We start from the raw sequence: 15,000 nt of genomic DNA, 5'->3' as shown, positions 1-15,000 counted from the left end.
TGGTTGCCGAATTATGAAACATGTTATCCACTTTTTCTGTCACCAACAACTACGAACATGACATTTATAATAATGAGGGAATTTGGTCCCATAATTGGAGGGAGCGGAAACGCAGTGCCAACAATTTATTTTTTAAAAAAAGGACCTGCAAAAACCCTACTAACTAGATTTTCAATAAAGTATGTGCAACAGGTTTTATTGGCTCTTGTTAGCAATGACCTGCATATGTCATTTGTATGAGTATGGCCCTATCAGATCCATGGTGATGACACATTTCACCACACTGCCCCTTCTATAGACTCTATTTATACACGAGGATGAATGAGACAAGACAAGAGGTGCGGCATATAGATTTGATATACTGGCATAAATTTAGGATGATCTACATTATTCATAAGTACTGAAGCCACAAATGAGATATGTAACAACATCCAAAATGAGTGTCAATAGAATCTGTTCCCGCAGCGCACCATCGTATATTCCTATCTGTCACATATTCCTTAGAAATTTCTCCTTCTAAGAAATCTGGTGTGCTCAGTCTGGAAAGCAACGTTGCCTTGGGATCTGTGATAAGGCTTGCCTGGAAGAATAGGCTTTCAGAAAACTGTCTAAAAAGGAAGTGGACAGAAAACACGAAGAATTTCCTGCTACCGAATTATTGCCTCTTTTTCCAACACAGCTGTGTCTCAGTGGGGGACCCAAAAGTTATTTGGATCAGAGCAACTTCTTGGTGTCTTAAAAATGGCAAAATCAAAACTAAACCAATTGAAATATCACCAGTCCAGCAGGCAACAGATATGACAGAACTGACAAATAAACTAATCCCCAGTCTATTTTTACAGACTGACGAGGCTGAGGGATGCAAGTCTACACTTTGTAAAACACATACGAGCTAAAACATCACATATTTTGACACTCACTTGTCATTACTGTACATTTTTAAAAGGTTTAATTTATTACAAGGGCACACAGTACAGGATTTGAGTATTCTCTTTATTGTCATAATATCTCAGGCACAAAACTGTGTGCCTGAATAAAATCTATTTATTTTCCGGACAGGTGAAACTGTTCACCGAGTTGTGGTTCTGCAGAAGCCAAGAAACAGAAGGACTGTCCAAAAGAGTGGTATAAAAATATTAAAGATTAATGACCACTTTCATGCAGATACAAACCATAAGCTCTCCACAGCAGTCCTTAACCTCACATTTGAGAGGGAACTAAGTGTTTTCACCTGCTAAAATCTCAGTCTGGATTTCATATGAGTGACCTTGACCTGAAAGATTTTGCTTCCTATCTGAACCATCCAATCACCCACACCTATCTCTCTGTTTAAATAAATACAGAAGTGGTACTGAACCACAAGTCATAAATAAGGTCTTGCCCTGCCAAGTAAAATAAAAAAATGCCTACTGTTTTTAATAATTTTAATTTTACAATGTATCAATATTATTTAGTTTCACAACTAGGAAAATTTTAACACACATTCTTTAAGATAAAAAAATGAAAACTACTTCTGGAAGTATCTACTTTACGGTAACCTCAAAGTAAAGAAAAAAAAAGAAAAGGTACCTGGAATTTCACTGAAAGTCTCTCCGAGGACAGACACATGGAAAGGCAGATCTTGCTCTTTCAGCTTCATCAGGACTTTAAAGAAAGTTTCAGGATCTTTGTCATGTTCCCTTAAAGCAAACAGAATTTATCTCAGCATTGTCTACATTTAGTTGTGAAATTATGGGAGGTTTTTTATTTATCAGAACACTATTCCTCTAAAATTGTACTTTTGGGGACTAAATTTATTCAAATAATTTGCCTCTTTGCTTCTCCTGCATGGCTGAACATTTTCCTCAATGCAGCACTTGGGGTCAAAACTCAGTTTCATCAGATTCTTCTCTATCTCTTCCCTGTCCTCAAGCAATGCATTTACTCTTCAAATTATCAGCTTTGAAAGTGAGAAGGACCAAGCACCTACCTGAAGGCAAAATCAGTTTATAAAATGGGTAGGAAAAAAAAGGGGTGTTTTTTTTTTTCCCTATCCAAAAAATATGTATATAAATATATATATGACTTCCACTACAATTTTTTTTTTTTTTCAGGAGAAACAGATTAAACAAAAATTTCTCCTAAACCTACAGGATTTCTCAAATGGGAATTTTAGGAATTCATGCTATACTCATTAAAAGCTTTTGATCCATTCAGTGCTTTAGGTTAAGAAAGGAATAAACTACCACAAGGCATTTTCTACCTTAGATTTTTAAGGGGTTAACTGTAAATTAAAACAGAAGATAAGAAACTTTTAGTTATTTATAATTCCAGTTGAAGATAATATTAAAGGTTTGTATGGGTCTGACACTCAAAGACATGAAACGCAAGTTAGGTTATGTAAAAACAAATTAACCCCCCAATTTTCCAACCTTTACGAGCACAGAATGAAAGGTTCAAAAGGTACCACAAGTGATTTAAAATTCCCAAATTCCTAAAGTTATATTAAAAATGGAATGAGATAATTTCCTCACTCTAAGGTGAATATTATATCTTGCATTTAATTACTCTGTTTTAAATTATTGTATTTCAACAGATGTGCACCATATGCCTTTAAAATATTTTGGTTATATTTATTATTTAGAAAATTCCACCGTTTTCCTTCCTGTATTAAGGAAAAAAATCTATATCTCAGCTGTCCTAGTATCTTTCTTCACAGTGTAATTTTGTAGAATGAAATCTGTAGGTCTCTCACACTAGTATATGAAAAATTAATAATTATATCATTCAGGAAATCTGAAGCCAAATGACATCTGCAGCTCTACACATGTTAATTTCTCATTCAGTCAATATTTTTGGTTTAGGGAATTAAAATAAATTAATCTTATAATTAATGTGACTTCCCTAGGCTGAGAAACCTCCAGGAATTGTGGACTTTTCAGCATTAGTCACATTTTCTTAAAATAAAGCCACACAATATTCATTTTAAGAAGTCCTCCATCCCCCCAGTTTGTTTTGTTCCCAATAATAAGGAGGAATGCAACTGCATAAACCTTGTAATTTGTTTCACATTTGTGAACCAGGAGTTTTCACGGCAATTCCAGCAACACAAGTGGATGTAAGCACTGGTTTGGAGGGTGGATTTCTCCCAGTTGCAAAGATCTCAGATCTTTGACTATTAGTTTGCTGCATCCTCATGCTTAAAAGAGCCACCTGTTTCTGGAAGGTAACTTCTGTGCAGAAACTTTTGCCAGTATTCAGTTCCCTCCAAATGCCCAGCTCAAAGAGCCAACACGGGATCACATGATTTGGATTTAGCTGGAAGAGAACATCCCCGTTTATGAATGCTTGCAAAGAAAACTTCTACGATGCTAGGAGTTGGTGTAATTCATGACAGAATTTCCCCTGAGCCTCAGTTTCCCCTGGTCAGGCTTTTGTGTGTGCTTTGTGAGCGATGCCACAAGCCCACCCCGGCTCAGCTCATCCCGGCGGACCGGCGCGTCCCTGCGCGCGGAGCCGACAGACTCGACAGCCACGACGCTGACAGGGATCTTTCCAAGCTCTTCACAGCCCTGCTATCAGCTTTGCAGTCACAAAAAGTCCTTCCAGCAAAGGATATGCTTTCCCTCTCGCTTTCCAGAAGAGACCAGGGGTCCCAGAGGCAGCCAAAAGTGGAGGATGCTGTTGGAGCCACATTGTCAAGGAGCTGGCAGGAGAACACGGAGCCTTACAGCTCGGCGAAGCCACATAAGCTGCACATATTTAGGAAAACTGATAGGAATTGGAAGTTGCAGCTTTGTTTAATAGGTGGGGAAGAACAGAAGGAAAATTTGGCACCCAGAAGGAATGCTGAAAGGGGAAACGTATCCTCTGCGCTGGAGCCTCTCTTGCAGGTTTTCTGCTGTAGGTGATCCTCCTTCCATCCCCCAGTATAAAATCTTTCCCTTTTAGGTGACACTCCCAGATTTTAATGACAAATTTTGTAAATCTTGCAGCTTTTCTCTTTGGGAGCTCACTCATCTTAAGTGACTCTATCAGTTCCTGTGACTTCTCCACACCACAAGCATTTTATTTTCAGTTAAGACCTCCAGAAACCTCCTGGCCCGTGCACCTACAGGCTGCAGTGTATTATTATTCTTGCAGAATACCGTAGGTATTAGCTACTCCTGGTAGAAACAAATAAATAGCACAAGACCACCTCTTTGCTGCATCAAAAAGGAGAGAGCTCTGTTTCTTGGCTGACATGGAAAAAATCATATACAATCCAGTCTGCCTTACTCAGCAACAACTGCTAAACACACCAGATTGCCATAGCAGTGATCGTGGAAAAAGATGAACACAATATGGAATGTCTGTTCTGTAAAGATCTGCTCAAAATGATGTGCACTTTTGGCTGCATCTGTTGCATTTTTGAGCTTTATTAAACAGTATTAATTATATATACTCCATTTCCTGAAGAAAAACTGCAAAACAGTATAAAAGCCCGATATTAAAATGCAAACTTTTCTTTTAAGATATTATATTTGGGGAAAAATCAATATAATGTGACTCCAGGGTCTGGCTTTGTTGTTTAGCTGAGGTATTTGAAATGCTTTTGTATTTTCACTTGATTTGATATGCATCTGGTAAAGGAAAAATAAGAACTAGGCATGGTATGAAGATGCTCTAAATTTCATCCTAAGAACATGAAAACATCAGAAGGACCAAACTATAGCTGGAATGCCACAAAACAGGCACAGACACCACACCTGTGCTCAGATTTGAGAGCCCTGCTTTGGAAACATTCAATCTCTATATTCAAATACTACACTGCTCTCGTTGTCATCCAGGATTTTTTATTGTTGACTCTAACCCACAATTTAAGAGAGACATCTGAAGTCTCTCTTAGGAACTGGCTGAGGTTTAGTGATCTGGCTAGGGGGATGTGGCCCAGGGTTTATCCTGATTTAGTGACTTCCCTTTGTAATCTGATATAAAACTTTGAGAAGTGTCCTTGAACAGGGAATGGGAGTGTGGTGGGAGCAGCACCACCACTACTGAGCCTCCATGATTATCTCTGCCTCAGATTTTCTGCTCATAAAATGGGTGTGACAATATTATTTTTTCACCACAGAAGGATGCTGTCAGGATTAATTGATGACTTGACATCCCATTTTTCAGCCTAAAGTAATTTTAAAAAGCAACATCAGAGCACTATGATGATGCTTCTCTATACAATCAAAGGCAACATTCTCCAAAACACCCTTCTGCTCTTCAAGGATTTTGGGAATTCAGCCTGAGCCCTCCAGCCTTACCCATTGCTGGGACTGGAAGAAGAGTACATGGAGATCACCTAAACTGGAGTTATTCTCACCCACATCCCTAACCAGTGATGTGAAACACATCATTAAAAAAAAGAAAAAAATAAACAGCAGAAATTGGCCCTTTACATTATTCAATGAATATTCATCTCTTGAATTTGGGTGAAATTCAGTAAGAGACCCATATGGTCTTCTCTGACTTTAGTTTAATTTTTAAAGTATATGTAAACTTATCCTACATGGTGATATTCACAGTTATTTAGGATTTGGAGGAAGGCACATCTAGCAATGCAATTAGGAAACGAAAGAGTTGTGGAAAAGCAGAAGGACTCGTTCAAGGGGGGAAATAAATGCAGCTTATTAAAATACATATTAAAAGTTGGGGTTAATGCATTTATCAGTTAAAAAAAAAAAGAAAAACCAGGGGAAAAAGTCTTAGTATTTGAGAAAATATTCCATAAATACCATGTTATGCTTGTGAAAGCCACAGCCCTGTGGTGACATCTCTGTGAATGACAGAATCATTTGGGCTGGAAAGGACTTTGAAGACCGTTGACTCCCACCATTAAGGTGCTACACATTCTGAAAGGGTTACAAAAGCAATATTAAAAGGGTTGAGCTTAATCTTAGAACATTTAGCATGGGAGATTTTCAGTGGGAGAGAATCCCAAATTGTGCAGGCACAATTTGTACTTCACTTTGTACAGTGCCTTAAATCCAAGGCGTTCCCACTGGCTGCAGCTCCTTCTGCCTCCCCATTGCCCAAAATCACCTTCACATAAGAAGGACAAAGGTGGGAAATGGCACAAAATCCTCAGAAGTTGAAGCAGCACTTTCATTTTACATTTTTTAAAATGTGTCAGGATGTATAGCAAGAGGTAAAAGATGGATTTCTGACTGCCTACAATGAATGCTAGAAAACAGCTGATAAAACAGGCCACTGGAGAATCACTCATTATGGATGAAGCTGGGCAGCAATCATGGAGATCAAGGACTGGTGAGCCAAGAGACATCCTGGGAGAAAAGAAGGGGACAGGGGACATCAGCCAGCATGGCTGGAGCAGAGCACAGGGAATGTGTGAGGGGCTGGGCAAGTCCATGAGCACAGAATCAATAATTAAAAATAAAGGAAATGAGGTTTCCAAGACACAGACCTTGACATGGATGACATTGACCCTTTTTTTTGGAAAAGTGAAGTAATGAGGAGCAAGTCTGGCATCAAACAAGGCAGAGGTACTGGGCAAAGCAAATCAAAGAGTAAGGAGAACACAAGAAGAGAAAAAAAAATATGGTGAAAACTAAAAAAGTATGGCATTTCCAAACACAAGGAGGAGAAGGATAAATACAGGGTAAATAGAAGACCTACACACACCCTACAGAACTAAAACTAAGGCTCCACTTCATCCAAACTGAATCTAAAGAACAGTATCAGGGATTTTTTTCCCCTCCATTATACTATGCACTGTATTACACTTTGATATTTCACATTAAATCTTGAGCTCAGAAAAATTTGAATACAGGTTTATTACAATCAAATAACATTAGAAAGTAGAAGTGTGGCCATAAAAGATAAACCTTGCCTTCAAAACAGAGAATAACAGAATTGCAGAATTTTAGTCTTTTCCTGACACTGATTTCCCACAAGACAGCTCTGCCCAGTTTTCCCCATCTGCAAGATATGGTCTTAGAGGAGCTTGCATTTACAGAAATATGGTGAAAATCACAGTCAGTAAATACTTTAGGAGAATAATATTCTTCTTTAAGAAGAGGACTCATGTTACAAGCCTATTCAATACATGAAATGTAATACATTCCCGTAATTATTTTCACAGAGGACAGAAGACTTTCCTAAATCAAATGACTTTAATATACATTTTCTATGTTAAGATTATGAGAGGAAAAGAAAGGGACAAAAAAAAATTAAAATTCTAATACCAAATTCTGGTAACAGTGCTCATGATAAATGCAAAAAAGGAAATATTACTGCCAGGAAAGCACAATTAAAAAAGAAACAGGGAAAAAAGAAATAACTATGAAAATACAAACATGAAGGAAAAGTTAATTGCTTTCCATTTATTCAATTTATCACAGTATTTTTCTATCTTTTTACATTTCCAAGATGAGGCTGAGGTAGACTGTAAATATGTAGTTAAGTCCAGTGAGTTTTCTTTTTCAGCTGATCTGCTCTACAAAATGTCTTTGCTGTAATTGTGCCTCTAAACATTGTCTGGCATCATCAGCATCAAAAGTTACCACAATATTTAATACCCCCTCAGTTCACAGAAAATGGAGTCAAGTAGAAGAAAATATTTCTGCATGAAAAAGGACCCTACAGAATAAATTTTAGCTGGCAATTTGTAGGTCTTACAAGCAAAAAAAAGGTCCTGATCCTTGCCCATGCTTTCAGAACACCTCTGCAAGCCAAGGAATTAAAAAATGGCACTGGAGAGTCAAAAAGCAGCCAAACAGTACTGGCAAATACAGTGTTTTATTTTCTATTAGAGCCCATGACGTATTTACAGTGAGGAGCGTGTATTTTACCCTCTGATTTGTTCAAATTGCTGGCCTGAGAAAAATGGGTGGCATTTTGCTTTACGCTGGAAAAGCATTTTCTCCTATCTCCTGTTATCTACAAGAGATTCATAAAAAAAGAAACAAGAAAGAACCTTGAGAGTTTATTGTTTAGATTCTTCTCCCCTCACAACTCATGAAGAAAAAACTCAAAATAAAATATTGCACGTCCCCTTACCAAAGAAATCTCAGGATCAGCATCAGTCATGGAGCCTCTTGCTTATTTCCTAAAGGGAGATTAAGCTTTGAAGACAAAGACCATCATTTGGTCTCAGTTACCTTGGTGTAAAAATCAATGCACTTTCATTCCAGTGCCTTTCATTTCTTTTATTCCAGCTTGGCCAGTCTGGCTGTTTCCAAGTAGAGGATTCAGATTTAAAAAAAAACAAAACAACAAAACAACACTTTGTTTTAATTTGCAACAAAACCCTGTAAGTGCTACGGACTCCCCCAAAGAGTTTATGAAAAAAATATAATATAATTAACTTCCTTTATTGCTCCAAAGGTAACAGAACAAAAGGTTTTCCTGTTGTTGGGAGGTCATAAAATATCTGAGTGACCCTGACAGCCCTGATGACCATACACAACATATCCTACTGCAATTCAACTATAAAATACTGTAAAAAGTCGTGTCATGGCAGTCATAAGATGGTTATGAATATGATAATAAGTGGATAACAGTCTACTAAACTAGTTCCTCGAAAGAACAGAAAACGTACATAAATATATATTAATATATAAAGTACTGCATAAAAACTACATTACTACAGATTTTCCTGGGAATGGTGATCCCACCATACAGGACCCTCTCTGATTTCCATGATGGATTCACACAAGCAAGCTACAACTACTTAAAACTCCACCAGATGCCTTGCTTGGGTCAGAAAGTACATCCTGCTCTTTACTGAGCAATACCCTGAGAAGAATCAGCTCAGGTACCCAAGATAACTCATCCTTTTGGGATCTCCAAGGAAGAAGCTTCCAACCAGGAACTTTCTTGGCACCAAGGCTTGAAACTCATTATTCAACAAGATTAAAGTAACACCAAATCTCACTGCTTTCAGAATGAGGAATCGACTCAGTGCATTGAGTCAGGTTTGCACAAACACAGCCGAGAAAAAACAGCGATTAGAGGATAAAGGGAGGGGGGGGGGAAAGCATGAAAATATGGAAAAAAGGAGAACAGGGAGGAGAAGAAGGCAGAGAGACTTGAACAGTTGTACGGCGGTAAGAAGAGGAAACTAATTAAAAACAGCTTTGATGGAAGAAACATAACCCTCCTATTACTGGCGAAAATAAGGAGGAATATTAGTTCACTTCCTTATGAAATATTTGATTTTTGTCTCTTGAAGGTTATTCCCATACTTTGGTCCAGGGTGCTGGGACTTACAAAGGGGGCTGGTGGCACCATCTGCTAAGTTTGCAGGGGACTTTGTATTACAAAACCTCTTCTGTCCTTGCCTATGATGTTTCCCAAAACTGAGACTTATGTTGGACTATACTCTTCTAGAAAAACCCCATCCAAAGTTTCCCAGAACATAGGAAGAATAAGATGAAGAAAAAGCACAAACACAACATTGCCTAGTAAAACTGCTAACTGTATCTTGGAGATGCTGTGGAAGGTTCCCTGCAGAGACAGGGACGGAGACAGAGAGAGGCTGAGGAACTAGAGAAGAGCAAGATGCAAATTTGCTGCACAAGACTGTGTGTGAGGAGATGCCCAGGGAACTGAGCCTGGCAAAGGCAGAAGGATGAGGTTTGAAAGGCCAAAACCAGATTGGGTGAATGGAGTAGAAAAGGATTGCTTTGAGAGGCATAGGTGGAAAAACCTTGAGAGGACGCCGCAATCCCACTGTTCACATTTGCTTCTGCTCAAAGACTTGAGTTTCACAACTATACGTGAGGAAAAAAAAATCCACCATAAAATGAATTTCCCATCCTGGGAAAAGGGAGAGCCAAGCTCACTGGATCTGTTAGGGCAATCTGTGATGCATCTGTTCCAAGCCTAAATATTCTTCAACTGTCCAGGTGATGCACTTGTAGTCTTACATTAACTCAAAATCAGTTTTTCAACCGTGGCTGAAGCGTTTATTGTAACAGGCTCTGGAGGATGGCACTGAAGTGGCTGCTTTGTGAGCATCTGGATAGGACAGAGGGAATCACAGCATCACAGAATCATGGAATGGTTTGGGTGGGAAGGGACTTGAAAGCTCATCTTGTCCCATCACCCCTGCCATGGGCAGGGACACCTTCCACAAGACCATGTTGCTCCAAACCCAATCCAACCTGGACTTGAAGGAAAGTTTCTCTGTGTGATATTTCTGGCAGAATCTCGATATTTTTCAGCATTTTTATTATATTTAAGAAAATAAGTGCATCAGAGTGTAAAACCCTCCCATGCAGATGAAAAAACTCATGGGGCTTTAATCTCGCTTTTGTTACAGGGAACAAGGCTCTTCCCTCCTGATACAGTGGTGCACAATGTGCAGCCCAGGTAAGTTGCTCTTTCAGCCTTGACTTCACAGGAAAGGAAAAAGGTTTTACACCAAATTGGTCTAAACACAATAAGAAGCAGAATTGGGCCGCAGAGCTTAAATACAGAAAAGAGAGTGCTTAGTAGAAGTGAAAGAACCAAGCATATTTGGGGAAGCAGTGAGTAAAAAAATAAGTTTCATTTTAATATGATTCTTTTTCAGCCTATTAAGTTCTCCAGTATCAGAATGAAGCCTGCTAAAAGTTAGTAAATAAAGGCTTTCAGGAGAGCCTTATTAAATCACTTATGACTTATCAAGTTAAAACTCCCACTCAGATACCTTAATAAAACTTTCAGAGAATATATTTAATTTTCCTGGAAATCAGAAGCCAATTACTAACTACAGTAGTTACTGTTGGCTATGCCACTGATCAGCTTCCTGTAAATAGAATATCTGCCAACAACTTGAATTAGTTCTGTAAAGTTTCGGTTTCTGAAGGTCAAATAACTATGTAACTGCTTAATAAAGAAGCAAAGAAGTACCTCTAAATATCTCCAAGCTCTGATGGGCTTATATTCTGCTCCTTAGGTGAGGTATTAGCAAAGCTTATTTATTTTCATTTCCAAGGCTTTTATTTGCTCATTCCCTTGTGGTAAAGCTGATTTCCATGATGATTCCCTTCTTAATTTTAATACCCTTTTTACTCATCATATAGACATAAGAATTTTCCATAAAATAATGAAACCTTTCCAAAAGAAATGAAGACAACTAGGAGAGGAAAGTAAACTACAGTTTATTTATTTTTTTTTCCTTTCCCAATTAATTGATCCACTGTCATATGCATATATTAAATATTTTTTTTTAATGAAAGGAAAATAAGGTTAATTAACATAAAAACCCTCACTCCTTGAGATGTTGAATTTTGTATTTTATCCATGCTGCCTTAAGTGCCTTGATTTCCCAGTAATGACCTAGTTCTCCTAATGAGTAACATTAACCCCTGGCTGTAGCTGTCCAGGACTTAATTGTCAACTGGAGCTGAAATAGGAGAGTTTGCCGATCAGCAGGTATGTGGTATATTAACTCATGTCATTTCAGACCCTAATAAATAAATCTGTTGCTAAGGCAACAGGAACATCAGCTGTATCACTTTTTTCTTCCCCCCTCCCTTTTTAAAGGAAACTGCTTTTCACACTGAGCTTTTAAAAAAAGGAAATTAACTACATGTAACCATAATTAGAAGAAACATCGTTTCTCATCTCAGAAACATATCTACATTAATGAAAAAAGGCATTCAAAAAGAGGGCTGCTTTCTACTGTGACCAGGGTAACTGAAATTATTTCCCTCGACTGAGGGAATGAGATTTGAAGGATATATTTGAGTGGGAAGAGATCACAAAATATCTCAGCTCTTTATATTTCTGAGATAGTTCCCCTCTCCTTTCGTACACTGCTGATGCCAATGGAGCAAATGCTGCTTCAACAATTAATCAGGAACCCAGGCAATTGAAACCAGGGGAGAAAAAAAACCACTCAAACACCTTCACTGTCCTCTGTGGACCTTTCTGTGAGATGGGCAAACATGCAATCTTTTTGCAAAGCTAAAAGTTCAGAGATTCACAGAATCATTTAGGTCTGAAAAGCCCTCAAAAGTCATTGAGTCCAACTGTTCCCCCAGCACTGTCAAAGCCATCACTAACCCATGTCCCCAAGGGCCACACTCACAGCTTTTAAATCCTTCCAGAGATGGGGACTCCACCACTGCCCTGGGCAGCCTCTGCCAGAGCTTGACATCCCTTTGGGTGAGGAATTTTTTTCCTAATATTCAACCTAATCCTCCCTGGCACAACTTGAGGCCGTTTCCTCTTGTGGTGTCTCAGTGCCTCACAGGTGAATATCACAGCCTTCACTTAATTCCTGCCATTCTATCTCAGCATGAAGTGATTGTCTTAAAATTTTCAAAACTGTAGTTTTTTGTTCAGTTTGTGACTACAATATGGTATTTCTGAGTCTCTAATTACTTACATCTCAACCAAAGAGCAGGTAGGAAGGAAATTAAGAGATGCTCACAAGCCCTGTTACTGCTCTTGGAACACTTACTTGAGGCTCTGCCTATACTCTAAACAAAATAAACTACTCAAAATTCTGTCTGGCTTCTCAGGTGAAGAATGCAAAGGTAACACAGAGCATCTTTTTTTGCCAGTATCAAAATTGGAGATGTTTGGTGCTCTGGACTATAAGCTGCCTATAGCCCTTTGAGAAAACATGCTGTAAGAAAGAGGGAGAAATTGATGCTGAGATTTCCACTACAGCAGAACTTTCACACCTTCAGCACATGCTGGACTTCTCTACAAGCTCTTAAAAATAGTGATCAAGGAATAACACATCTTCCACTGGAAGGGCTCAGTGCCTCAAATTGCTGCAGGAAGACATTTCAAGATTAGGCATCACTGAATGAACACTTTCAAGCTGTCTTTCCATTTAAGGCTGAACTTCTCAAATTATTTCATTCACTTTCTTATTTGTTATTTGTTTGAGTCACCATACCTGGAGGGATTTAAAAGCCATGTGGATCTGGCACCAGGGGACATGAGTTAGTTGTGGGCTAGGCAGCACTGAGGGAATAGTTGGACACGATGATCCCCAAGAGGTCTTTTCCAACCTAAATCATCCTGTGACTCTAGTATCTGCTCCCAAACTTAACCCCAGCTTGCATGAATGTGAAGTTAGACTATTTTCACATGTGCCAGAGGAAAAGGTGTCAACTTCTACATGAATGTCTCCACGTGTGCATGGCAGAGTTCATCCACCACGTGCCATCAGTGCCGCTGCTCTGGTGAGTGCTGTTTTCCTTGGGAGAACCGGGTGGCTTTCCTCAGACACTGCTAAGAAGTTCCCACTTTGAATTTGCTATTTTACATCCTGTGGGCTTTTTATCCTAACTGGTACCTTCTAGTTAACACTGTACAAACACTTGTATTTTAAGCCTTTGTCTTCAGTCTGCCTTATTTATTCACCACCTACTTGTTCTCTGCAGGCTGTTCACAATATTGAGGATGCCTGTTGAGCCTAATGGCATCTCTGGTACTCAAATGTGATTTCTAGATGGATTTCTTTCCTGTTTTGCTGTCTTGCCACACCTGCATCTTGATGGGCTAAGATTTGGTCCAAAATATTCAACAGCATGAGGAAAATACAAGTGTCTCTATATATTCTCAAGTGTCTCTATAGGAAATAGTTTTCAACTGAGAGTACAAACAATGACTATACAAATCTTGTATGGTGCTGCCAAAAGGAACAAGTTACTTACTAGTTAATATACATGTTTTTAATACATATATATATATATGTTATACATTATCTACTATAATATCTATATATGTATAAAATAAATACAAAATCCCTTTCCAGGCTCCTCTCCCTCGCAGCAAAGCACTCGTGCTTGGCTCACTGATGAAGAACTGCCCTATCACAGAAGGCACAACACTTACTTCTTGTCCCCATCTGGGACGAGCCCTTTCCAAGCACTTGCTCCTGAGTGAAGAGGACCAGGACCTCATGTTGGGCAGCCACATGTTGGTACAGCACAGCCTGTCCTCCATGCACTAATTTCTTCATGATATTCTACATTAAAACCAGATAACTGGGCACAGAACTATCTCTGAACACACCGGTTTCCTTTAGACCAGAAATCTTCAGATAGTTTTTGCAATCTAGATTTGTTTTTTTTTTTTCCTTCTGAATTTAGTCATCATGACTTCCACCACTGTTCCTCCTGCTCCTGTATCTCCTGTCCCATATCCTTCCCCACGCTCTTGTCACACACTGGTAGGTTTGACAAGAGATAATGGCCTTATCTGATCTTCCATGTGAACTGACAGCAGCTATTTGTTTGCATGTGTGTGTAAATTCTTGCAGATTCCCTGTGTGATCTTTTATCACACCCGTGCAATTAGGGGAAGAAGAATTGATTTCTGACAACTTTCTCTTATCAAATCTTTAACTGCTTAGACAATACAGAACACACAGAGAAAAAGAAAAATCATAAGGGTGAATCATTTGGGTGAATGAGAGGGAATAATGGATGTATAAATGCTGGTGGGGTAGTTTTGGGGGAGAGACAAGGATTATGCCACACTGTTCCCTGTCATCTTCCTAATACACTCATCCTTCACCAAATATCAGAGGACCAGGGAATGGTTTGGGTTGGAAGGGACACTAAAAACCATCTCTTTTCAAGCTCCCTGCCATGAGCAGGGGCACCTTCCACTATCCCAGGCTGCTCCAAGCCCCATCTAACCTGGCCTTGGACAATTCTGGGGATGGGGCAGCCACAGCTTCTCTAGGCAACTTGTGCCAGGGCCTCCCCACCCTCACAGGGAACAATTTCTCCCAAGTATCCCATCTAACCCTGGCCTCTGGCAGTGGGAAGCCATTCCCCCTCATCCTGCCACTCCATGCCCTTGCCCAAAGCCCCTCTCCAGCTCTCTTGGAGCCCTGCTGGGTACTGGAAGGGCTCTAAGGTCTGCCTGAAGCTTTCTCTTCTTCAGGCTGAACAATCCCAATTCCCTCAGCCCTTCCTCATAGTAGACCTGCTCAATCCCCCTAAGCATCCTTTTGGTCTCCTCTGGACTTACTCCAGCATGTCCAGTATAGTTGGACATGATGATTTATGG

The 15,000-nt window shown here is 39.3% G+C and overlaps 1 protein-coding gene across 9 annotated transcripts in view; it reads right to left on the bottom strand.

The window, feature by feature from the left end:
• Positions 1–15,000, bottom strand: part of GTDC1 (glycosyltransferase like domain containing 1) — a 117,938-nt gene that overhangs the window by 16,149 nt on the left and 86,789 nt on the right. For 8 of the 9 annotated variants that reach the window (XR_011000622.1, XM_068195145.1, XM_068195147.1 and 5 more), the window contains one exon: positions 1,570–1,679. The exons of the other annotated variant lie outside the window; for it this stretch is intronic. Coding sequence is in view for 7 of the 8 variants with exons in the window: in XM_068195145.1 (XP_068051246.1) it covers positions 1,570–1,679 (110 nt within the window). In the remaining variant the exon portion in view is untranslated. The remainder of the gene's footprint in view (positions 1–1,569; positions 1,680–15,000) is intronic. 9 annotated transcript variants of the gene reach the window in all.

Source organism: Anomalospiza imberbis, chromosome 7, assembly GCF_031753505.1.
Source record: "Anomalospiza imberbis isolate Cuckoo-Finch-1a 21T00152 chromosome 7, ASM3175350v1, whole genome shotgun sequence".
Lineage (NCBI taxonomy): Eukaryota > Metazoa > Chordata > Aves > Passeriformes > Viduidae > Anomalospiza > Anomalospiza imberbis.
This window is presented reverse-complemented; position numbering and strand designations above follow the sequence as displayed.